This window comes from Pseudonaja textilis, chromosome 3, assembly GCF_049901715.1.
Source record: "Pseudonaja textilis isolate UNSWEBS1 chromosome 3, rPseTex1.2, whole genome shotgun sequence".
Taxonomy (NCBI): Eukaryota; Metazoa; Chordata; class Lepidosauria; order Squamata; family Elapidae; genus Pseudonaja; species Pseudonaja textilis.
Genome location: NC_141992.1, coordinates 68,268,336 through 68,295,621, shown reverse-complemented (window position 1 = coordinate 68,295,621; position 27,286 = coordinate 68,268,336). Strand labels below are relative to the sequence as shown.

The 27,286-nt window shown below is 38.1% G+C and overlaps 1 protein-coding gene across 2 annotated transcripts in view; it reads right to left on the bottom strand.

The window, feature by feature from the left end:
- The window catches only part of LOC113436045 (serine/threonine-protein kinase TNNI3K), a 256,652-nt gene that overhangs the window by 142,964 nt on the left and 86,402 nt on the right, over positions 1 to 27,286 (bottom strand). For both annotated transcript variants that reach the window (XM_087930027.1, XM_026700174.2), the window contains 7 exons: positions 27,072 to 27,170; positions 25,753 to 25,891; positions 6,513 to 6,657; positions 6,305 to 6,409; positions 5,656 to 5,750; positions 5,014 to 5,163; positions 2,747 to 2,833 (listed from right to left, as the gene is read on the bottom strand). In XM_087930027.1, the coding sequence (XP_087786153.1) occupies positions 2,747 to 2,833; positions 5,014 to 5,163; positions 5,656 to 5,750; positions 6,305 to 6,409; positions 6,513 to 6,657; positions 25,753 to 25,891; positions 27,072 to 27,170 (820 nt within the window). The remainder of the gene's footprint in view (positions 1 to 2,746; positions 2,834 to 5,013; positions 5,164 to 5,655; positions 5,751 to 6,304; positions 6,410 to 6,512; positions 6,658 to 25,752; positions 25,892 to 27,071; positions 27,171 to 27,286) is intronic.

The window sequence follows — 27,286 nt, the reverse complement described above, 5'->3', positions numbered from 1 at the left end:
TCTAAACAGAAAAGAACATTCCAACTTCTAGTTGATATGCTGAAGGATAATATTGGACAGATAGTAACAAATTCAAAGCAGATCAAAGGAAGATGTAAATTTGAAACACTAGATAGTGTAGATGTCAACATCCAGGATACTTTAGAAGATATTTCTTACTTACTACTAAGAGATAAAGTTAAATCAGTACTCCTGTCATTACCAAGTTGGAAGGCTACAAGAATTGATGGAACACCCACTGAAATATCACAAGCCACAGAAGAAGAATCAATCAAATTTCTAACCAGGCAAAGCCAGCAAATCTGGAGAACAGCACAGTAGCCAACTGATTTGAAGAATATTAGAATTCTACATTCTAATACAAAAAATAAACTTAATAGAACATGCAAGCTACTGTGCAATATCCTTAACTTCACATATTAGCAAAATAATAGATGGAAAAAGAGATGTCAGATATTCAAGATGGCTTTACAAAAGATTGAGACATACAAGACACCATTGCTGATGTTGCTTGTTTAAATGAGGAAGTCAAAGAATACAAAAAAGAAGTCAGTGTGTGCCTTGTCAATTATAGAAAAACCTTTGATTGTGTCAATCATGTCAAGCGCAGGAAAAATGGAAAGTCCAGAACATCTCATTGTCCTCATAGTAAATTTATATAGAGGTCAGGAAACCACAGTATAGGCAGAATCTGGTGAAAGAGATTGGTTCTATGTTGGCAAATGAGGGCTACAAGGCTGCATATCCCCTCCCCCTTCTTTACTCAATCTACAGTACATGCTGAATATGCTGCATATTAAGGAAAGCTGGATTGGAAATCTATCATCATTTTTAAAATTGGAGGAAGAAACTTCAATAACCTCTCTATGCTGTTGACTCTACCCTTAAAGCTAAAAATGCAAAGGATCCAAAGGCTCTAGTATGAAAAATCAGACCATAGTGAAAAAATGGGACTAAAATTAAATATAAAGAATATCAAATGAATGAAACAGGAGTACAACCAGCCTTAGAATTCACAATTAAAATATCAAAGTGTTGGATATCGTCCACCTTTTAGGATCAGTCATCAATAGTAAATGAACAAGCAGTCAAGAAATATGTCGCAGAGTAGCACGTAGACTAGGAATAGCAAATATGCCATGAAATCCTTGGAAAAGATATTCAAATTCTGTGATGTATCTAAACCTACAAAGGTCAGAATTGTGCAGGCCATTGTATTCCATTGAACATTACAAAATGAAGGTTGGACTTTAAAGAAGTAGGATAGGACATGAAGAATATTTCTATTCTAATATTCTAAGAATATTAGAGCCTTTGAACTTTGGTGTTGGAAAGGCTCCTGGGAATGGACAGCCCAGAAACAACCCAATGGATCACTGAACAAATCAAACCGAGTTCTCATTTGTGATACAAATTACCAAGCTCAAATTATCCTAAATTGGACATATTATGCAAAGGCCTAGCCCTCTGGGAAAGGCTCTAATGCTGGGAAAGGTAGAAGAAAAAGAAAAGGAATATGACCCGATGCCGAGTGGATGAATTTGGTTACAATGGCAAACAGTTGAAAGACTTGAAAAAACAAGTTAGAGATAGATCATTATGGAGGAAGTCTATATATGTATTCCCTAGGAGTTGAAATTGATGAGGGCATATAATCAATCAATAAATCATATTCTTGTTTATGATATATTTAGCAATGGTTGCTGCAAAACAAACTTCGAAGAATAGGCTGAAACCAGCAGGCATTACATGCAATATCCTTGAATTTTGAAATGCATAACAGAAAAAAAAATCAACCACAAAATGAATTATTTCACTCCTCCTAAGCTTTACAGGTAATATGGAATGGCAAAATCTTACCCTTAACCTTGATTCAATGTTACTCAGGTTTATTATCTGTTTTATATAGACCTTGATCTATAATGTCAGTGGGATATGGCCAGACCTACTGGATCACAGGTGTCAAACTTGTGGTGTCACGTTGCCGTCACATGATGTTTCATGATGGTTTGTCCCTTTGTGGCACTGGGAGGGTGGCGCCCTGGGGCTGCCATTTTGACACCCCTGCCCTAGTTCAATGACTAATCTCTATTACATATAATTGACAGTTTACCTACAATTAATATAAGGGCATCATGTCATCAGAGTCTTCTCATATTCCTTTGCTTATTGAAAGAGTGGATAGACCCCTAAGTCTATAATTGCTCATTTTCTGTGTAGTCATTTTAGGAGGGAAGCCAAATCTTACATAGTGTACATGACTCTGATTTTTGTTTTACATGCTTATAGCTCCCATTTTCTTAGCTGTTCCTAGGATTTCCTTACCTTGTGAACTATTGCCAGTCTATTTTTATTCACTTGGGCTCTTACTTCCTGAGCTTCTCTTATCCTCTCAGCCTACGGCCATCTGTAAAGGTCCTGAATTTCCCCTCCTTCCTTGCTATAATCTGATATTTCTCTAGCCTTTCCTTTCTTTTGCAATGTCTTGCTTGTTCTCCAGGTGTATTGAAATAGCCTCCTGCTAAGGGCCTGATCTCATCCTTCTCTCTTATTATTCCATCTGGCCCCTAAGAAACTGATTAGGTTCTGCAGTCAGCAATGAAGTCTGCTTATGCTATGAATTCTTGCTGCACTGTTTTGAGGCTGTTCATGTTGACTGCCCTCACAGCTATCTAGTTCTTTGGAACAAAGCAGCTATTAAGATTATTTTTAGCCATGCAAAGTGAATAGTTTAACAACACCACACCTCCTCCAGGTAGAGAGTATTCATTACAAGGGGATTCATCCTGGGGTCTTTTGTAATGTTTCAAAAGGGTGACAATAGCATCGTGTCCTGAAAAATAGCAATCACCATTAGAAGCAAACAAGAACAACACAGAAGTACCACATTGCCAACACAGAATCTGAGAACGCAGCTCAAAAGTACATCATGAAATATCGAACAGTATTGCTGTTGAGTTTAAAGGCACCATAATACATCTTGGATTCTTGGATATAAGTGTTGTGGTCAGCTGGCAGCAGATGTGGACAGTAGAGGAGAGTGAGGACTCGGATGAGGGGCCAGGACCATCAGGGAGTGGACTGCTGCCTTCAGATATTGTGGGGGCTGGCAGCAGTGATGAGGAGGTTCCCGAGGAGCCTGTGCCAAGTGCGAGTGAGCACAGGATGATTTGTGGAAAACAGCTGGAGCAGCACAGGTGACTCGGGAGTAAGGATGCAATGTAACGGCCCCTTCCTCCAGGGAATATAAGCCTGGTTTCAAAAGGTTTTTGCTTTTGCAGAAAGCAAAAAACATTCTAAGGACTCAGCATTGTGTGTGAAGAATTCTATCAAGGCTTTTCTGGTTGGACTAATTGGCTGCAAGCCATCTTTTCTCTACAAAGAAGTTATTTGTAGATTAAAGCTGAGAAGGTTTGAGTTGCTGTGTTTGTTTGAGATTTTCTTGCTGGTAACAGGGTTGGGTCAGAAGAACAGTACACATACCATGGCAATAATTTAATCCATTCATAGTCACATGCAACCGTTCATTTAATGACTGTTCAAAGTTACAACGGGATTGAAAAAGTGACTTATGAGTGTTTTTCACACTTATGACCATTGCAGCTTCCCCATGATCAAAAATTCAGATGCTTGGCAACTGACTCATATTTATGACATTTGTAGTGTCCCTTGGTCATGTTTTGCAATCTTCAGAGAAGCAAAGTCAATGGGAAAACCAGATTTACTCAACAACCATGTTACTAATTTAACAACTGCAGTGATTCACTTAACAACTGTGGCAAGAAAGGTCATAATATTGGGTAAAGCTCACTTAACAGCTGTCTCACTTAGCAACAGAAATCTTGAGCTCAGTTGTGGTCATAAGTCGAGTATTACCTGTAACTATGAGAGAAAACATACACAGATGCACACACAAACACACATTTGTGCCCACATTCAAAACCAGCTTTAATGTCTTGTCATATTGTAAGGCTTTACATTCTTTTAGGAGATCTTCTTTATGAGAATTTTTTTTTTAAAAAATAATGTTTTCTTTTTTCAAAAAATGTAACATTTTGAATGTTTTAAATATTGTGATTTTGTTACAATATTGTTACAAAGACTGAATGTTGCTCAGAGAATATGTAAATGTGATAAACCAATCAAGTGATAAAGAACTGGCAGTACATTTAAAAAGTGGTTATTTCTAATGTACTAGTATATTTATAAAGCTAAATAATCCTGGCTAAAATGCATTTATAAGCTACTTGGAATTCACTCTGAATGACATGAGATTACAATCTCAATGTATAACGCATAAAAATGTCACACTCAAGAATGGTTGTTGATGACTTCAGAATGAATAGAAGCTTATGCGAATTTGGGCACATTTTCAGGTCAAAATATATTTTGGCTCAGCGATGGATAAGCATGAAGGAAATAGCTTCCAGAGCTTGACAATTTTCTAGATGAGTTTGGAGGAAAAGTAAAAGTAGAAATGAGGTGTTATCGGACCAGACCTGTAAAATGTGTAATATGCAGGGTTTTTTTTGCAGGAAATCAAGGATAAGTCTCTGTCTTTAAAAGAGGTGTCTGCTTCTGCCCTTTGCAATAGAACCAAAGTTTCTTTCTGCATAAAATCAATAGTAGCCCTTGACTTCGTAATGAACTTCATGGATAACTGCATTGTAATGCTGTCTGTGAAACCTTGTTCAGTCATAATAGAGAACAGGGAGTGGGCAAAGACTTTTAAAAAGTCTTGTCTATACTCAGGCATACAATTATGGATTTTTGGATTTTTATTTTATAGGTGTTGAGAAAGGTCAAGACTGAATTGGCGTGGAATTCAAACTTTGGCTACCGGGTTAGCATTTCTGAAAGCATAAATCCAATACTTGGTCTTTTGCATTCTCTTAGTGTCAGAAGCAGATGCATATGGTCAGCCATTTTCAAAAGATTCCTGCATTGTTCTGCTTTTCTGATTTGTAATGCCTCCTTTTTAATGCACAAACAAGAATACCCAGAGAACGCTACCTTTTTCATAGGCCCACATCAAACAGGTTTGTTCATCTTTTTCTCCGCTGGACCTGCTGGAGTCAGAGGCTGCTAGATTCATATCAGCTCCATTGTCCAGCAAAAATTGGACAAGGCGGATATGGCCATGATAGCAAGCAGAATGTAACCCTGGAAGAAGAGGAGGAGGGGGGGGAAGAGGAGGAGGAGGAGGAGGAGGAGGAAGAGGAAGAGGAGAAAAGCGTTATAAGAAAGATTTTTCATAACAATATAATGGGCTACAGAATAATAAAATGGATTTAAACGTTATAAGAAAAAGTAGATTTGTTTTAGTTGAGCTTGATTTCAAATGATTATGTAGGTAAGTCCTACTACCACAATGTCTTTTTAACTTCCCAGCCTAGTCTACTCTCCTGGAGGAGATTGATTTAAGCCTGGATTAGACTTCAGCATTACTGCATGTCAGGTAATGTATGTCATTTAAAGACAGTTGCACAGCTGTTGCATTTATTGCATTTATGCTTCTATGAATGTTAATTTGTTGGCCTACTTATTAGCTGGTCTATCACAAAATAGTTTTTCTAATCATTGTTTTGGATCATATACATTTTCTTTCCTTGGTTCTTGCACAGATACAACACAAACTGATCCTGAGTAATTTACCTGTATGTCCATCTCTACCTTGGTGATTGAGACTCATTACATTCTGATCAAGAAGAAACTTCACCAGTTCTATGTTCTTGCCATAGGTACATGCACTGAATGAATTAGAAGAATATTTGAAAACAAAATCAAATCAGTTATTCAGAATATTTAGTCAATAATATATAAGAACACAAATACACAAGATTAGAAAAATCTTCTGTTTATCTTAGCATTTTTAGCATTTTAGCATTGCCAAAAAGGCATTAAGAGTTGTTAACCTTTTTGCTTTTCATTTTCTTTGCACAAATTACTTTTAGCTTTTGTTTTTTGGTTCTGGGTGTTGTATTTGTGTTATTTTATATTGTTTTATAGCTTTGGCTTCCCTAGAATTTTTCCCCATTAATGATACTTGGTACAAATATGAGACTCCTCAGATGTATTTTATAGCAGATGCATTTTGCAGCATGAAAAACAGTAAATAAGAGTGCAAAAAGGAAAGCTTGGGAATGAGACCTGGTGAATATCCCAGGAAAAGGAGATAAAATAAGGTTTACCAATCCTTTTCAGTGACATTTTGAGTAATGAATCAAATATCTGACAGATAGAATGATCCAGTAATTTTATTGACTTGGAGAAAGGAAAATAAATCAAACATAAAACAGAATACCTATGAAAGGCAGTTTCACTAAATATATTTTCCTTAGTGAGACTTTCTGTTCCTGAAAGTTGGATTAATTCCTTTACAACTTCAAATTTTCCATTGTAGCAAGCCCTGGAGAGAGAGAAAATGATCAAGTCACTGTTTTTGGTAAAGAAAAGTGGAAAATAGTGCACACTAAGGAGGAAGAAAAAGCCATGGATTGCTTGTTACTCACAAGTGTAGAGGGGTGTCCCCATAAATGTTAACCACATGTGACTGGACTTCAAAATTACTTTGGAGCAAGAACCTGACAATATCCTGATGTCCAAATCGAGAGCAGAAGTGGAGAGGAACATGGTCTTCATTGTCTTGAGCATTCACTACCATTCAATCAAAGGAGGGAGAAAAAATTAGAAGCTATTAATTAAAGCTTTATCATGGATGTGATATATAGATAATGAAATTTCATTGGAAAGGGACAGAATCTGACAAACTCAAGTGGTCTTCTAAGCAATTTGATCCCATAAGGTAGAAATACACATCCACTGATTCCTCACATATCTTCATTCAATCCAGAGGAAAACTTGCCCAAAGATCAGCAAATAAAAGAACACAACTTTTAACACTCTCCGAGACCAGTGAACTAAGCATAAGATACAAATGAAAGCAAACACATACATGACCAAATTAAAATCATGAGCAATATGAGCATTTAAATGAAGAAGGTCTAAATCAAGACTGTTAATTTAGAACAGTTAAGCAAAACTAATTTATCTGGGAGAGAATTTCCTCTTTGGGTATAAAGGAAATATTATCCGATTCAAAACCATGATAGGAAGTCTCTCTCTAGCTGATGGTCCAAAAGAAAGAGGGAAATCTTCAACCCAACTGAGCTGCAATTGAGAAACCACATAGAAACCTGAAGCCATCCTTCAAAGATCCATCCATCTGAACATTAACTTAGTGAAGTTGTTTGGACTGCACCTCTCTTTCTATTTTTCCAATTTCTTCTCTATTAGTAGGAACAGTTTATCGTCACACAGTGTCCATAATGATATTTCATGAGATGCAAAGGGCCTTGAGACAGTTTCTAGCCATTTTCATATCCTTGGTTTGGGACTGAAATATCAAAATAGAACAGAAGCAACGCTTTGTTCCCAGGCTTGGTTTAACTGTGATTGTAATATATTGGTGGGACATATTTTGTAGTTTTAGCCTATTTATGGTTGTAGCTGTTTTAGTCGGCACTGCTTATTCTTGTGGGTTTAAAATGTTTTAATTGTTTTTACTTTTTTTCTGTAAGCCATTCACTTCTGGAGTGAGTTGCCATAACACATCTACTACATTAAATTTAAACCCATGAAAGCTATCCTGCCCTAGTCCTAGTCCTTAAGGAGAATAGTCTCTTCCAGCTTGCTCTGCAACTGATCCTGTGTAATGCTTTCCCTATGGAGATGATGATTCCAACCTGTATGGACAGTGAGGGGAAAAGATTAAATCCTTCCAAACAGCAATCTGCCCTCTCATCTATCTTGGGAAGGAGTATCGATTGCTTAAGCTGCTATAGAAGAAGATAGAAACAGATTGGGGACCCAGTTATAACATCAAGTTTAGCTGCAATCCAAACAACAGGAGTGTCCATTGGTTATAATTTCAAAATTCAAAATGGCAGACACAACGGTGTGATCAAAGACCACCTGTATTTTTGGGTTGTATGTGTGATACACATAAAAAAATCCTACAGTTTCAATCACATTTCAGGATTCCAGCAATTGCTCTAATTAAATCATGATTCTTGAGCCAAACTTCAAAAAATTTCAAAGAATTCATTAGTGGCGCCATTCTGGTACTGCGCTGTATGAAGCCAACTGGCATACGTAAGTTACAGTCACCTGTGACCCTGTTTCCCCTCTCCCCACTGGGTGTCTCATAAACCAGATTCTCCAACTGAGCACATTCACAGGCTGGGTGTCATCATTCATGTTCTCTAATTAAATATATTCACGGGCTCTGGTATTTTAGTTACATTATTTTAAAGATAAGAGTTGGAATGTACTTTCACTTTCCCCCCTTTTTATGGCAACTACTATAACAGGCATAGGAATGTTTTATGAATTGATATCACATTGCTGTGGCCATCATCTGGACCTTTACAAAAAAGTATACTGCAAACACCCTATCTTTCTATACACTGTTTCTCAGATATCATGATTGACTGATAAAGGATTTGTACCCTACAGCTATGCCTTTTTCCTGTAATTGCTTAGAAACCTGAGACCCTACTGTAATCAATTATTGCTGCAGTTATATTTGCTGAGTATTACTGTGGAGTTTTCAGTCAAAGAAAATAAAAAAGCTTCACTGAGTTAATGACCTTTTCACAGGAATCCTGCTACCTTCCATATAAAGCACGCAGAGAGAAATTATGACCCAAAAGGCAAGTGTTAAAGGAAACAAGCACCCAAGTTATTACAGGAAGAATGAGAAGCCAAAATTATTCAGCATAAGGAAACAATGTCTGTAGCCTGGACAATTTATATTTTATTTAAAATATGTTAGTGCTCATGCTGCGAATCAGCAATAATTTGAAATCTATGTCAAAGATGTATTCAAATTGGGAAAGATAAATGTAAACATATGTATGAAGGTAAGTACATCAGAGTAAGAGTTGAAATAAAAATTCTTCTAAAAATGTTCTGTAGAAAAACTGAAAGTTTTCTAGGCTGATTATTTGCACATTTTCTAGGCTGATTATTTGCACATATATTTGTTTAATAGACATTAACATTCATGATTAATCTGAAGCTGATCTGAAACAAAACATCTTTCATAGTAATAATGACTTTGGCATATACATGTTGCTTTTATCTGTCTTTCATGCAAATTAGAACTCTGTTTACTGTATTCTTATATGTTTTTACTGCTTTTTAGAGCCAGGACATTATTTTTAATTTGAGCTGATGTACCTCAGAAACAGCATTGCTATTCAGTTTAAGCAATGTGTTAAATAGCTGCATGTATTTTGAAACTGGCCTTGGTGTTACTTTGCATACTCGATTTACTAGAAAAGCAATAAGATGGAATCAGGGGAGCAAAAATGTGAGTATCACAGAAATGTCCATTACTCTCAATGCCTCTTGAATTTATAAATTCAAAGTTTTTTCCAGTTGACATCCAGAATTTCACAATTTCTATCAAGAGGTATCATTGGTGTGATTTCTCATGAGGAAGATTAGATTCATCTCCTGTGGGGATTTAATCTAGTTAAGTATTTATAAAGAATATTCAGGAAACAGCATGCCCTTCTTTTTGGTAGAAATTTTCCAATTCGTAGCTTGCGGTGATGAGTTTTTCACTTCTCATAAATGCAATAATTCACTTGAAATTGATGTACAGAGGTCAGAAATGCTTCTGAAAGACATTATTGCTGCTAAACAGTAGTGCTTAAAACACACATTTCATTTCCAATCAATATTTTGCATCTCTGCCCCTTCCCCAAATTGTTTAGGACACTGAAGTCAATTCAGTGAAAGTTTATCAGATTTCAAAAGCTTATAATTAAGTAGGCTGGATTTTATTCGAATTGTAACACAGTATCCGAACCACAGTTTGGGAAAAGTACTGCTTGTATCTTTCTGACTTACACTGGTAAGAAAAATATATCAGCATGGAATCCAGTTATCTTGCCAAAACTAAAATGGATGTGTTATTTACTAGCAGTACTTTTATAAAACTGTACAATACTTCCTTCACACAATCCTTTACTTATATAATGGAATAAATTTTAAAAAATGTTTTAGAAAGCATTTTAAATAAGAACATTCCCACAGCGTTAGTTGTCTTAAATAACACAAGTACAGAATGTGAAAGGAAGAAGATATCATAAAATTGAATTTAGTTAAAATATTTCTTAAAAACAACCATCCACAGAAAATGTGCAGTTCAAATAACACCACTTGAAACGAAGTGGTAAGAAAGTAACAACCACAATAATAAAAAAATAAACATCTGTGCCGTTCATCTGGCAATAAGTGTATATCAGAGGATTTGGCAATTTTCCCATGGTCCTTTGCTGGATCCATGCTGTATTTTAGTTGGCAATCAAAATCCCAGGTGCAGTTTTGAATGCCTTCCATCTCCAACATATTTCCTTACGTGAAAAATAGAGCAGATGAAGAAAAATATATAACTCATAATGGACCCCCATTTTAGCGGAATATGCCTACTGTAAATGTCATCCAGAAGAAAGAAAGAAAGAAAGAAAGAAAGAAAGAAAGAAAGAAAGAAAGAAAGAAAGAAAGAAAGAAAGAAAGAAAGAAAGAAAGAAAGAAAGAAAGAAAGGGATATGAGACACCAATTTTCATCTTGCATGCTATCTGGTTGCTTAAAGGAAATCGTAACTCTGGTCTATAATATGAATGTGAAAATTGAAAACCTGGGCCAGCTAGGAAAGGATAAAGGGATGTGTAGAACTTGGAGAATAGTCCAAAGGATTCAATGGGATTTAGTGAAAAATACCCAGCATTGATTTATTAAGACTGCTCAATCTGGGCTGCAAAAGTCTTGAGGACCAGCAGAAAAGAGATGTAGAACAGTCTTAATATTTTGCTGGCCTTGAATTTTCAGTGCAGTTCTAGAAATTGTTGTTGTTGTTAGTTGAGAAGTCATGTCCAACCCATCGTGATCCCATGAATAACGTTCCTCCAGGCGTTCCTGTCCTCTTCCACATTCTAGAGTCCATTTAAATTCACGCCTACTGCTTCAGTGATTCCATCCAGCCACCTCATTCTCTGTCATCCCCTTCTTCTATTGCCTTCAATCTTTCCCAGCAGTAGGCTCTTCTCCAGTAAGTCCTTCCTTCTCATTAGGTGGCCAAAGTATTTGAGTTTCATCTTCAGGATCTGGCTTTCCAAAGAGCAGTCCTAGAGGGTTGATCTCCTCTAGGACTGACCGATTTGATCGCCTCGCAGTCCGAGGGACTTGCAGGAGTCTTCTCCAGCACCATAGTTCAAAGGCCTCAATTATTTGGCGCTCAGCCTTTCTTATGGTCCAACTTTCACAACCATACATTGCAACTGGGAAAACCTTAGCCTTGACTATATGTACTTTTGTTGGCAGGGTGATCTACTTTTTAGTATGCTGCCTAGATTTTCCATAGCTTTCCTTCCCAGGAGCAATCATCTTTTAATTTCTTAGTTGCAGTCCCCATTTACTTTGATCTTGGAAGTTCTAGAAATACTAGATTTATATTAACTAATTTCAGATTGAGAGGCAATAGAAACCTGTGAACATATCTGCCCCAAGTTCTCTCTATCATATTTTTTGTCATTACTATATTTGAAAGACATAACCAAGAGATGCATAACCCGATTGATTGGTTACTTGAAAATATTCACCAACAAACTTCCTTTTCAGTATACAATGGGTTATAGTTTCTGAACTTTATGCTTGCCTGTATTTAGTGATTGTGTGTGAAGGAGTCAGCTCAGTGATGGGATGCTACTGGTTCAGCTCAGTTCTATAGAACTGGTAGCTCTGAAGAGCACCATACACCTAACCGGTTCAGTGTAAAGACCTTTTGGTCGTCTGTTTGGCCCACCCGCCTGCCCGGTCTCTTGGCTGTCCTTTATTTCCTGCTTTTTCAACCTCAGCTGCTTTGCGTGGCACAGCTGAGATTGAAAAAGCAGGAAAGAAGAAGATTTTCAAACGCTGCGTACTCGCGCACAGTGCTTGTCAGCTGTCTGGACGGCACAGCTGATGTTTTTTGCCATTGTTTTATATGTGCCTGCAAAATGCACTCTGACCAAACCAGTAGTAACACCAGTTGAATCCCATCCCTGAGTCAGTTGAAACCTATAGATACAGGACTGAAACAAATATGGTGAACTAAACCCAATGAGAGAGGGGATTTCTATCAATAGTAGGATGCACACTAACTGTATGATTTTGGATTTTATTTTTTTACTACCTTGGAGATAATGGTGAAAAGATGGAAAGTGACGTGTTAGAGCATAATACAGTGGTGGCAAACCTTTTTCGGCTCCTGTGCTGATAATTGTGTGTGTGCTTGTGCGCACATGCTCACATGCCAGCACCTAGAAGGTAATGCATGCTGGGCCCGCCCATCCCCCCTGCACATATGCACATGATCCCCATGCAGCACGCTGCACATCTGTGCATGCATGCACGTTCCCCTTGCCGGATGCCATGCATCCGTGCATGTGCACGCGATCCCCTTGCTGGACACCATGCATCTGCACATGTGCGCGTGATCTCCTTGCCAGATTCTGCATGATCACCCCTGTAGTGTGCTGCACATCTCTGCACCTGTGCGCATGATCCCCTTGCCATGAACCATGTGATCCCCCTTGCTGTATGCCGTGCATCTGCACATATGTGCACATTCCCCTTGCTGGACACCGTGCATCTGTTCATGTGCATGCGATCACCCCCCACACCATCCATCTGCACATGCGTGCACAATCCCCCAGCATGCACTGCATGTTTCTGCACACCCCTGCCCCCTGTGCATGCATGCCAGATACCCGACAATTAGCTGTCAGGTGGCAGCGATGCATGCGCATGCACAGTGGGGCTTTTCCGGGTGAGCTCTCACGTGCCGGGGGAAATGGCTCTGCATGCCACTTCCAGCATGCATGCCATAGGTTCGCCATCATGGGTATAATACAACTGGAGGAAGCCCTTTAGGCCATTGAGTCCAAGTTAACCATATGGGCAATGGTGGCGTAGTATTTCGAAGGCAGTATTATAGGCTTATTACAGGCTAACTCTGCCCACTGCCAGAAGTTTGATCCTGACAAGTTCGAGGTTGACTCAGCCTTCCATTTTGCCAAGGTTGGTAAAACAAGGACCCAGATTGTTGGGGGCAATATGCTGAGTCTGTAAACTGCTCAGAGAATGCTGTAAAGCACTATGGAGCAATATATAAACCCACGTACTATTGCTATTAATGCTCTCCCAACACATGATATCAAGACCCCGCATGAGTATATAGTGAAGGGAAGCTGTCACTGATAACTGTTTCCACCATCACAGCTTTGATTTTTCTTTTAACATTTAATCAGAAATTACTTTCCTGTATGTTAAATTTATTATTCTGCCCCAAGTTGTTTATTTCCAATAATGTGAACATTAGTGTATAGACAATTATAGACAATGCTTTTGTTAGGTGCTGTCAATTTTTTATTAGCAATCCATCATTTAGAAAAGTCAGATCATGGTCTAGAAATCACTCTTGCCACTCCTATTATTTATGAAGCTAATCATTCATTTGTAATGTTCTTTCTCTTTGTAGTCCTTTTCTATGCATTAGAAGAATCTGGCTACTCAATTGTTAAAGCAGGGGTGTCACACTCACGTCATCATGGCGGCGGCACATGATGTATTGGGACTTTTTTTTCCCCTTTCACTAAACCAGATGACGGTGTGGCCATCATGAGACGCTTCTGGCCTGCGGGCTATGAGTTTGACACCCTGTGCTAAAGTGTCCTTCTTAAGTGTTGAAAATTCATCATGTAAGTGCTCTTGGCAATATCATTTTTTTCTATATGTATCAGAAAGGTTAATTGCTAGTAGGCTTGATAAGTGGGTGAGAATCTGTTCTATGGTATTCCCTAATCCTTGCCCTAGCAGTTAATACTGTTCATGAGCCATGTTGACATATGCCCTTGTTAATAATGAATCATCAACTACTGTAAATTTTCTTTGTCTTCTTTGCAGAACAGGTGCATCTTCTCTGTTCTTTAGGGATCAATCTTCTTATTCAACAATGTGTTTTTTCTCCCCTTCTTTCTTTTGTAAAGGCCTCAGAGTAATTTCTGAGTTGCAGTCGTGCATTACATCTACATATGTTTTGGTTGCCATTCTTGTCTGTTGGGAAGTTCCTTAGACTCACTTCCTTTATGATTCCCTTCATATGTCCATACTTGTTTGCTTTAATCAATCTTTCTCCTTTCGTAGGAGTTGAAGTGTGGCTGTGAATTATTAAATTTTATATTTTCTTCAAGCATCACTGGATCCTTGCAGTTGTTGCCAAATATGCCAGACTATTTTTGGGTAGGCACACAAACATGCTACAAGCATGGCAGATCATGACGGCAGGGTGATGTTAATTCAATTTTCCTTCACTGTTGTAGAGAACATCAATTGAAAAGAATGAAAAGACATTCTTCTCGTAGCAGAAACTCAAATTAAAGGGAGAACATGCTTCCTATTATGAGGGAAAAATAGTTAAGAGGCATTCTATTCAATTTATCTTGCTAACTCTCCTGCACATCCTTATTTGTTTGCTGAGTGCACACATTCCTGGAAAACTAAATGCCTTCTCTGTCTTCTGTAATGTCATAGATTTACATTTCGCAAAATATTTATTGACTTAATATTGGGTAGATTTATACAAATATCTGGCAAAAATTTACATTAAAAATGTATAGATGAGGAAACACAGTGTGTACATAATGTTGTATGTATAAATGCTTAATTTGATACAATGATTGAATATATTTATTCAGTCATTCAATATACATGATCAGCTATAGGTTGATCTGTATCTCTCTTGCAATTAGGATGCTGTGGCAGTCTGACTAGATTGGTTTCCAATAAGAATGTTGTGATTCTCTGCATGTGGATAATTACCTTGAATTCACATATCTCTGATTCTATCATATTTACTTTTCATTAAAAATATATTGGTAGTAACTAAATATGCACGCGCTTTTGCAAGTTAAATGGGGAGTAAAAATTGTGATGTATGCCTGAATGCATATCCTATTGAAAGAAGTTGATAGCATCTGAATTCTGATGCACATTTAATTTAAGACTACAATACTTAAAAGTAAAGATTTGCCTGACATTCCATAGAGTATGGATTTTCATGACCATAAAAATGGAAATGCAAAACTCTGGGACAATGACAAGATAGGTTTTATACATTCCTAGCTGTGCTTCCAATCTTCTTTTTTAATCTGATAAAAACCATCACAGACTTTCATAACCTGAAAGTTATATTACAAGAAAACCTTCTATGGGAGGCCACTCTGATGTTTAAGCAGGACTGTTTTTTGAGGAATCTTCAAAATATTTAAAAATTATTTCCATGGCTTTGGTGGTGATTCTTAAGAGTCTTCTATATTACATTTCAGATATAGGTTTTAACCTTCAACAACTTTTATGAATTGAGTCCAGGTATAGAAAACAACAAGGCACATTCATTTATCTTTGAGATTTATCGAGATTCCACAATATGCGGTACTATGGTCATGTGTTATGACAATCAATTTTATAACATTTTTTTTTGTAGCAAATGTGATGGTTGTAAAGCAAATACCACAGTGGTTAAGTGAATGCTATGGTTGATAAGCAACTGATTGTCAAGCCCAAAATTGACATATGTGTAGCCATTTTAGTTATTCCGGATCTCAGAAAAACCATAATCCCAGAGAGGGGTTGTTATTCAGGGTTCTGAGCCACCTCCTGAACAAGATAACAGCCAAATTGTCAGCCCAGAACTACAGGGAAGCCAGGAGGACAAAACAGTATCATTGGCTGATCAACCGCCAGGAATTCCCAAAATCCCAATCCAGTACCGTGATCTGGTTCAAGGCTTCAGTGAGGAGGAATGCAATGTGCTACCCCCCATCACAACACTGACTGTGCAATAGAGCAGGGGTCGCCAACCTTTTGGACCTCAGGGACTGCCAAACTCATAATTTTAAATCCTGCGGACCACTAATATGAATTTTGACTGACGGTGGCTTGCTGACATTGGTGAGAAAGTCAGTCCCATATTCCAGAGCTGCAGTAGTCACAGGACTGACCCTTTGGTCATCCTGGAGCAGCTGCTCCTCCACCCAGGTGCACCAGCCTGCCATGGATTGGAGGAGCAGCTGCTCCGGGATGACCAAAGGGCCATTCCTATGGCTACTGCAGCTCTGGAATATGGGACCGACTTTCCCACCAACATCAGCAAGCTACCCTGCGGTGGATTTCCTCTCCCGCCATTGGTCTTACCTTCCAGTTCCAGCTCGTGTGGCTCTACTGAAAGTAAGGTTTGCGCTTAGCCGAAAGGTGGGGGCCATGTGGGCGGCACAGCCTTGTGTTCCCACGCAGCCTGGATTAATTGCTTTGTGGGGCACTCTGCAGACCACCAAAATTTTCTCACGGACCATCAGTGGTCCCTGGCCCACTGGTTGGTGACTACTGCAATAGAGTTTATAGAGGGGGCGAAATTATCAAAACCAAAAATGTACACCATGGCACCTAAGGAAATGAAAGAGCTACGGAACTATATAGACACAAATCTAGCCAGAAGTTTTATCCAACCTGCAAAATCCAAAATGGCTGTCCCTGTACTATTTAAAGAAAAAAAAGGTGTGTGTGGGGGTACACTTATGTGTGGACTTTAAATCTTTGAATTATGTGAGTATTCACAACACATACCCCCTACCACTCATGAAAGACATGTTAGGACACTTAGCAAAAGGGAAAGTGTTTACCAGATTTGATCTCTGTGAAGTGTATTACAGAATCCGCATCAGAAAAGGAGATGAATGGAAGACTGCTTTCAACATCCCCTTAGGTCGTTTTCAGTTCAGAGTAATGCCACTTGCGCCACAAGGAAAACCAGGCCACAAAGACCTCCAGGATTATAACAATCTGTAGCCGAACCATCCCGGCCCTGAGAGGAGACGGGGTGGATTTTATAGTAGATTTACCTGAGAGTGGGGGGCACATAGTCCTTTGGACTGCAGTGGATTTATTTTCCAAACAAGCTCATTTTGTTGCATGCCCAGGACTACCATCAGCCCAGAAATTATCCAGAATGTTTGTGACGCATATATATATAGATTGCATGGAGTGCCTCGCAGAATCATTTCAGATAGAGGGATTCAGTTTACTGCAAAATTCTGGAGGAAATTTATAAAAGCAATTTGGGGTTTGTTTCTAACTTCGAATATTGTGCGATAATTCAGGATTGGGTTAGATCCAGAATTACCACAGACTTTGCCAATTTGATGCTTTCCTAAATAAAAGAAATGGTTTTGGAAGATGGACTTTGCTCTTTTTAAAAAAAAAATAGATTTCATCACTTGGAAACCTGACACTCATGATTTTCCATGGGCGTGGGTTTGCTGCAAACGGGAAGTGCTGGTTTTCAACAAACTATCGAAAAATGTGATCCCTTGGCTGTGGGATGCTGCAAACTGCAGTAAATATAGCTCTGTTGCTCACCACCTGAAGTTCGGTCACCTGACCATGGAGTAGGCCTGATCATTGGAACTTTGAATCCTGGTCATGAGTCCCCTTTATGAGGCTGGTTGTAACTGGTCCTAAACTGCAGGCTACTTGTACTCCTTAAATAAGAACGTGTAGTAGTATTAGTGTTAGAATATGTAGTAGAATATAAACAAGAACATATACAATCCCAAAATTATTATTATTATTTTTTTGTAAAGATTCAGTTTTGGTACTTGCTTTGCAATTATATCACAGAATATATAGAGATTCAGCATTATCAGATTTGGAAAATATGGATTAACCTGGAACTGCTAGTAACCTGCATGTAAGAACAGTTCTACAGAGATCTCTACAGATTCAATGCAATACACTTCCATACATATTTTCTAAGAAGTAACTGCCATTCAGTTTGTTTTTTTTATTCTTCAAGTAAGTGAATATAATTGGATAATCTTAATGGTAGCTGAAGAAAAAAATCAAACGATGTCTGGCAGCCCAACTTGCAGTTAACCAGAGGTTGTATTCAGCAGGTTCTTACCAGTTCTGGAAAACCGGTAGTAGAAATTTTGAGTAGTTCAGAATACCACCTCTGACTGGCCTTGCCCCATCTATTCTCTGCCTTCTGAGTCCCAGCTGATCGGCTGGGTCTTCTTTTGTTGCCCTGCACAGGAGAATGGAGCTGGAAAGCAGGCTAGTGGGCTGGGGAGAGAATGGGGATTTAACAGTATCCTTCCCCTGCCACGCCCACCAAGCCATCTCCACAGAACTGGTAGTAAAAAAAAATTGAATCCAACCACTTCAGTTAACTATATTTGGAAACTGAAGCAACAGCAACAGTTGGACATATTGAGTTTGATACAAAAGAGAACTTTCATGGTTTAAATAATTGGGTAGAAGGGAGTATTTGAAATTAGAATGAGACAGGTTCTGTTCAGACTTATGCAGACACTTTATACATTAAGATATTTAACAAAAATCTTAGGGAGATATATTCCATTTCTTCAGATACTTCCTTTGTGGGCATATGTATACAAGTGGTCCTCAATTTATAACCATTTGTTAGTGACTGGTCTAAGTTACAACGACACTCAAAAAAGTGTCTTATGACCATTTTCCACACAACCGTTGCATCAGCTCCATGATCATGTGATCAAAATTCAGATACTTGGTAACTGGCATGTATTTAAGACAGTTGCAGTGTCCTGGGCTCATGTGATTGCCTTTTGTCAACTTCTGACATGGAAAGTCAATGAGGAAGTCGGATTCACTTAACAATTACGTTACTAACTTAACAACTGCAGTGATTCACTTAACAACAATGGCAAGTAAGGTTGTAAAATGGGATAAAACTCACTTAACAACTAGCAACAGAAATGTTGGGCTCAACTGTGGCCATATGTCGAAGATTACCTGTACATTGTGTAGTCAATGTTTGGCAATCAATGAAGGAGCTTAATAATGGTGACACGTCCTCTACAGCAGTGTTCCCCAACCTCCCCGGCTTTGTGGACCAGCTGGGGAGGGGAGAGGGGATGGTTCTGTATGAGTGACAGGGAAGCACACAGATGTGCACTGCGGCAGGTATGCGCATCCACCACTTGCGCAAATGGACTCTGCATGCCTATGCTTGCTTGCTGCTCATGCAAATGAAGTGTGCACATCCTTTCTTGCCCACTACTTGCACAAGTGGGGATGTGTGCTCACGCTCACTCACCACTTCCATGTCTGGATTCTGAAGGGCTCAAGACTTGGCAAAGGGCCGCAGCCTGGGGATTGGGGACCCCTGGTTTACAGAAGCTGAAGTTTACATATAGTACAATAGAACATGGGCTGAGAGTTTTCAATAGCCCACTTTTATAAGAATACATGGAGGATTCAATGTAGCAATGTTGAAAAAAAACCTCTAACAATCTTATTTTCCTGCCACTGTTCCACCTCAGCTGTGTAGGTAGGTATTGCCTCAGGACATGAGGAAAATATGTTGACTCACTTAGTTCTTTTCTGACACTGACAGGATGACCTCATGCACCTCTGGGAAGGTGGTGCCAATGTGCAAGTTTCATATGCCCAAGGATATGCAGAACACAAAATATCAGAAAAACTGTCTTTTCAGAAATATTCCAATTTACTATTGGACTCCCCACATGGGTAAAGATTTTAAACATGAAACAGCACTGGCAGCATTTGACCTTAACTTGAGAGAGTTCCTATTGTGTATGAATAAGACAGCCCGCTGTTGTATAATGGATTTCACAAAATCCAATATTGAACTAAACAGTGACATGATACTGCACTCCACTTATAACATATGGGGTTACAAGAAACAGCTGATTGTAACGAGGAAGAACAGTCAAATATGTCATAGATAAAAATTAATAAAGGACTGTTTCTTCTGATCACCACAGGCAAGCTGAATTTAACACTACCACAAATTTAAGTGGCAAAACAGGGGCACTACATCATGGAAATAAGGTCCAAAGTTCGCAGCTGCACTATACCTTTATTAGAAATGACCAGAAGTCTACGCAAGCTTTCAAGGTTTTAAAAAGAATAGAAAGGAAATGCATTCTATGCATTTGAAATATTGATGTGTTCATATTGTGAATGCCTATACGTTCACATGCATGCATAAGTATAACATATGAGAACTTGAAATGTATATTGAAAATTTCCTTTACTTAATGACTATTATTTAGAATACTGCTGCTTTGATATCTTTATTCTGCTAAGTTCTGTCTGATTTCCATGGAATTTTGGGGAAAAAAGTAGTCAAATTTGGGTATGTGTTGATACTGTTCATTGATTTCTACTATCTTCCCTATGAACTTAGGAATTTCATACTTATTATACTATATTAACTATACTATATTTTGCTTTTGTGGAAGCAAAATCACTGGCTTGATCCACAAAAACACACTGAGACATAATGGAGACCTAGAAGATGAACAGACCTATGGAACAGCTGTCCTGCCCTACATAAGAGGTACTACAGACAAAATCAGTAAGATACTACACAGGCATCACATCAAGACTGCCTTCAAAACAGACAGAAAAATAGCAGCCATCCTTAGAAACCCCAAAGGTAAAATTGACCTGGAAAACCAAGGCATATATGAAGTCCCCTGTGCATCATGCTCAGCCACATACATTGGACAGACCAATAGAAGAATAAGTACCCACCTGGAAGAACACAAAAATGCAGTAAAAAAGCTGGAACACATTTCCTCACTAGTCCAACACATGAAAGCCACAGGTCATAGCATCAACTTCAATGGCACCAAAACCCTAGCCACCATAGAAAACCCCAGCCACAGAATTATCAGAGAAGCCATAGAGATTGAAAAAAGACCTGAAAGCATGAATAGAAGAGATGATTCCACCAGACTGTCAATTATTTGGAAGCCTGCACTCACAAACAAAAATTTCTCCATAACACAAGCCAGGCAAACACCTGGGCACAAACAGATTCCCCCTGATACCTCCAGCTCAAACACACCCCAACCAGGCACCCAGATGAAACCTAGCTTCCTAACAAATGATAGCCATCTGTTTACTCAGAGCCAAGCTGCACTAAAAGCCTCCAATATAGGAACACAATGTTGCTAGCCAACCAAGACAAAAAAAGCCACAAAACAGACAGAAGATATTAGAAACACCAATCAAGCAGAACACAGCAAACTCCAAGACCAATAAACACAGACCAAGACTCCAACCAGTCAGGATGAAGAAAAAACCATTCTGGCACAGCAGTAGTCCAGCCCCAAATTTAAAACTGAAACAACTGTAAAAGTCTGACTCACAGACGAACACAATACAGAAGCCTGATGATGGCAGATGAGATTCTGCCAAAACGTTGCTACAACTTTAAAAGCACAACTATAATGACGTGGGAAAATACCCGAACAAAGCTGAATACCATACATGTAAGTACCTGCGAAAACTTAAGAATATATATATATATATATTCAGAACTGACTGTACATAATAATGTTGCACAATAACCTGGAAATTCAATAATATATACTGCATATTAAACAATCAAAATGGTTGAGGAGTTGGACTGGATTAGTTTTGAAAAACAAGGTTCAAGTTGAAACTTAATCCTGCAAACTCACTGAGTGACTTCAGGTTTCTTTCTCAACTCTTATAGGATTAACATTATGGAAAAATAACCTGCCTTAAATTCTTGGAAGGCGAATTATAAATTTAGCCAATTAATAAATAATAAGAATCTTAGCAGTGCCTCTTTTTTTAAAAAAAAAAAAACCTCTGTAGATTAAACCCTGCCAGATCAGATCAGCTGGGCAGATACTCTAGAATATCTTGTGAGGTTCCACAAGAAACTCGACCCTATGTCATATTAGGCTTTGTAGGTAAGGACCAACACTTTGAATTGTAGCCACAAGCAAACTCACATTTCATACAATTTGCAAAACAGAGGTTTTACATGGGCATAATGTGGTATTCCCATCACTGCTCACACCGCCATTATTCTGGACCAGTTGAAGATAGGAGTCCAATGCCCTTAATATATCCACACCTGAACATTCTTCCTTTTTTCTCACGATCAGACTTTGAAGCAATGTCGGTGGAGTAATTTTTAGTTAAACCCCACAAATATCATAGAAAAATGGGTGCCCAAGGATCCTCAGGATTCTTTCCCAAGAGGAAAAAAAGAGAATGAAACCCTTGACATTGCTTTTCATTCAGCCAGTGTTTAGCCCATTTGGCAACATTTGGACTTTTTTGTTCTGTCTCAATAGCAATTGGTCCTATTCTTCAGCTTCCTGGATCTGAAAGCTTGGCCTTAAATGGCTGTTATACTCGGATAGGTCAAAGTATTGAAGCAATGTGCGTGTGAATTTCAAAGGCTAATTGTAAATAATGAATTATTTTCCTTCACTTAAAGCTTGCAATTTTGTCCTCAGTTGCCATGGAGATCTGAAGTTTCAGAAGTGAGGCTTTGAGAATGCAACATTTTCATCTTCTACGTTCCTAGCTTTATTCTCCCTTTTTTCTTTTAAAATTCGTCATCTGTAAAAATGTTCTGATTTCTTCTCTTTAGGAATACATTAGCAAACTGATAATAAGACTTAAAAAAAAACAGGTATGGTAGGAAGAACTTATCTTCTCTTCTTCCAGTCCTCCCCCATCTCCTGGTATTATAATTATACTGGTTCAGTGCACCCATATCAAGCTTTAAATTTCAAGGGCTCTTGGTGGGGGGAAAAAGAGAATAACTTACAAATCAGAATCATGCTGCTCCTACCATTTTTTAATGAAGGAGTAGGAGATATGTAAAGTATTCATAACTCACAGAGAATATGTTATATTCATACTTTTGGTACTATGGAGTAGGAAGAGAGGATAACAACTCCCGATCTAACATAGCAGAATAATAATAATACTGCAGAAACAAGGAGGAGGAAGAATGGGAAGACCAAGGCTTCAGAAAAACTGGAAAAAATATTTTAAGAAAATTTAAAGCACCATCACAGCAAGGCCAGGTGTTCTTGGATGGGAGACCTTTACCCAATTCTACGGTGGTAGACTATACTGAAAAGTTTAAAAACAGCTGAATGTCTGTGGAGATTCTCAGTCATCCAGGTCATAGTTGTCTAAAAGTGTTTTTTTTTATTTTTTACAAAAGGCAACTAGATTCTTTTTTTTTGTTGTTCCTTGAAGAAGAAGAAAGAGGCTACTCTTGAAGACAGCAAAGTCCACATTCTGGATAGAGAGGACCAGTGCTTTGAAAGAGAGGTTAAAGAGGCCATTTATGTTAACACTCAGCAGTCCCCTCTCAACAGACAGGGAAGAATAAGACACCACCTATATACCTTCTGTTTACAATGCAGTCCTTTCAGCAGTTCCAAAAAGGTGCCACCCCTATTTGCACTCTGATTCAGGTGACCCTTGTTAAACCCACAAGTGGCCTCAAGAGCTCTTAGGGGAGACAAGATGACTGCAAAGAAATATGATCCTTCCACACACACACATATATCCTCTCAGAACTAATCCTTCCATAGCCACCCCTCCATCCTGCCGGAATTGATGAAGCTTCTTGGATGAGAAGCAAAATGTCTTCTTCGTCCTCAAGGGGTGGGGGGTGGGGCGGAAACTTCAATCCAGATGCCTTTTGAAAAAGCACCTTTGAGTTAAAAATGGCTGGAAGAAAGCAATGAGAAACCTTTTTTTTTTTTTTTTTTGTATTGTTACTAAGAAAAATACATGGAGGTCGGTTCCACAGAAATCTTTATGGTTCCACAGAAATCTCCTGCTTGGGTGGGGGATTGGACTAGATGGCCTACAAGGTTCCTCCCTACTCTGATTATCTGTTGTCTTTATAAGATATGAATCAGCATATTTAATATAAAAAGGGTACTTACTAATGATTAGTAAATTTTTAAGTTATGAAATTCTCTACTGAGCAAGTGGTTGAAGGGTAGAGGTTTTGGGTGTTGTTGTTTTTTGTTTGTTTGTTTTTATTTGCACAGATGCTGCTTTTTTCAACAGCTGCAAAGGCAAGCATGGCTTCAAGGAGCGGAAACTGAAGGCTGCATCCTCATTCCCGAGGCAAGCGGACCTGATCAATGTCTGTTTGCTATGGAAAGAAGTGCAAATTTACCTCTTGCTCTTTATTTCTGCAAAAACTTATACCACAGTAGCAGAATGGTAGTCCTAGCGATCAGCCTCACCCTCTTCTTGTTAAAGATTGCTGCCAATTCTCCACTAATTCTTTTGTGTCCAGAATTACCTCTCAAGAAACCTATTTGTGATCACTTTTCTTTTGTCCTTCGAAACTTCTCTGAAAAGCCAACTTTTCTACGAAGCCTTAAACCATCTTTAATGCATTCTCCCAAGGGACACAATTAAAGCTCTCTTTCCCCCATTTTCCCCCCTCTTCATCCCAAATTAAATCCCACATCAGTTGAGCCACTTCTAGCATCTGACAAAGTCAGCTGCAATACACCAAAGCCTTTTAATAAAATACATCAGTCTGAAAAGATGCTACCAGACTCCTTCTGACTTTTGGCCCCTCCAGAGAAGAGATTATAGGGATACAGCTTATGTTATCTTTACAGAGGATTCCTGGTCAATCCAGTTTAAAGGGGTCTTAAACTTAGGATGTAAACTTAGTCTGAGGCTGCAGAACCAAAGAAAACACTGGGCTGATGGACTAATGATCTGATCTGATATTGTATTTGGGCTATCATATCTGGAATCAGTTAGAATTTTTTGTATCCCTGTCAGTTTTGCAGCCCAGATCTGGTAGCTCTAAATACCTTCTAAACAAATTATTTACTGAATTGAATCTGTATTTTTAAAAATTATTTATGAATCAATCTAATGTGCATCTCTGCCCATCTCATGGGATGTGACTCTGACTAGCATACAATGATCAGATAAAACAACAGACATATAAAACAGTTATTAAAATATAAGAATCAATATTAAAGATTAAATATTATTAAAAGCAAAATATACTTGACTGAATTTATCTTGCTTATCATTTGACTTACCCTCTATTAATACTTTATCTACAATTGATGACATTTTGACTGCAATTTAGAATTTTGAACACTTGCTTGTTTCCTTGTCTTTTGTAGTATATTATTATTGGATAAAAATAAGTCAATAAAGCAGAATAATTCAATCCCAAATATTAAATATACCAAGGAATTTTGCAGAAGCCAAGACGTTTGGTGATGGTGATATAGTTGTCCTGGTTGTCACTGAGGTTTGGTGATGGTGATATGGGTGTTCAGGGTCTCACCAAGGACACTGTCCATGGATTGCCATTGGCTGAGTTGGTTCAATTTAGGGCTACCATCTCTGGCTTGTCAAAATCCAGAAAAGCACTAGATGGCAGCAAACAGGAACCAATAAATCTAACTTTGCCACATATTATGCTTTTCTGAATCTTTGAAGCTCAGGTACAATGGCCCTAGTTTTTTTTTTTTTTTTGCTGTTACCTTGTGGCTCAGTTTCCAGAGAGAACTTAATGTAATAACCCCATCAGTGGAATGTCAAAAAAGAAGAATAGAAGAAGGTCAAGAAACTTTGAAAAGAAAAGGACCACAGGAAAGAAGTATATGACCAGGACCTTTAGTGAACAGAAATATTGCAATTCACATACAGTATAGGTTTAAGTAATCAGATACATTACAAATTGGAGATCTTGAAAGGACAACATCAAGGGTATATTTCTAATAACTTACCATCTGCTTTGGTGCCCTCCTCCATCAAAACCTTTGCAACATTGAGAAATCCTTTGGCAGAAGCTAAGTGAAGAGGTCTATCTCCAACTTCTCCACTCACATTCACATCAGCACCATATTTCAATAAGAGTCGAGTTACCTGATAAGATTTTATTAGTCAGCGTGAAATTTTTAAGCTACATTTTAAGCTACATTTACATATTCTACGAAATGAAAGGAAACTATATTCTGACAAGCCCTCCTATCAGGGATCTTTCTTTTCTATAACATCAAAATGATGTTATAGTGTGTTTAACATCAAAATGAAGTTATAGTGTATTTAACTTATGATGAGAATCAAGATTGGTAGTCTTGAGTTATAAGGAAATTGCACGTTGACAGACTTTTAGGTGGAGTTCCCATTCCTTTTAAAAAATGGCACATTTAGTAAGAGCTGTCAAAGCTTATTAGTTTATTTACTGATATAAATAGCAAAATAAAATAAACTGCCCAGAACTTAGTTATAGTTTACATTCCAAAGCCAAAATCTTATCATGAAAGTACCATATTCATTTTAGCATAATTTCACCAACTGTGACGATTTTTTCCAAAGCAACTTATTCCAAAACAAAGTAAATCAACCTCAAAGTCCTACACATAAAGATCTTTTTACTGTAACTTGATGAGTTGAATTATAGAAATCTCAAAGAGAAGCATTCCAGAAAAGCAAATATTGCACATGCTGTTACTGTAACTGGATGCATGATTAGATTCTTTGTTGGTTTCACTTTTCATATTACTTTTGGAAGTGGTTCTCGTTTTTTTAAAAAATCTAGCCAATATTGAAGCACCACAGGAAATATATAGTGCCTAAAGAACATGCTTGCTTGAATAGGCAAACAAAATTTTGGGGTTTACTGAGTACCAGATTCTTCTAGCATAAACACAAATCATAAGAGAGGAAACCTCATTAGCAGTAAGACCAAAAAGTAATGGCTGTCATTTACTATCTATGTTTTATTGTTCTAGGTAGCACTACTGATTGGGAACCCATAATAATGGAAACAAGAGGCAGGGTCCCCTCCTACTAACTGAGAGCAGCTATTTGTGACAATATTTTAGGAGTTATGAATGGAATCCTATCTCAGAACTTCAGGGAATGAAACCCAGCATTTCTTGAGCTATTGCAAAAAATGTTTAATAAAATGATTATTTTAAATGAAACTATTTGGAATGCATGTGTGGGGGAAATCCATGGCCACATCACTTTCACTTGTTTATTAAACATAATTTACATAAAAGTTCGCATATATGAGCAAGAGTTACAATCTTTGCCATACCTGTTCATGACCATAATATGCTGCAATGTGTAAAGGTGTGAAAAATACTGCATCTTGAACATTAACATAAGCCCCATGTTGCAGAAGTATATCAACAGCCTAGGAGGGAAAGGAGATATTTTAGTTAGAATACCTAAATAATTGCATTTGTGGAATGTTACTTTTTGAATGCTATGTCTGTATTAAATGAGTATTCTGCATTGTACCATAAATAT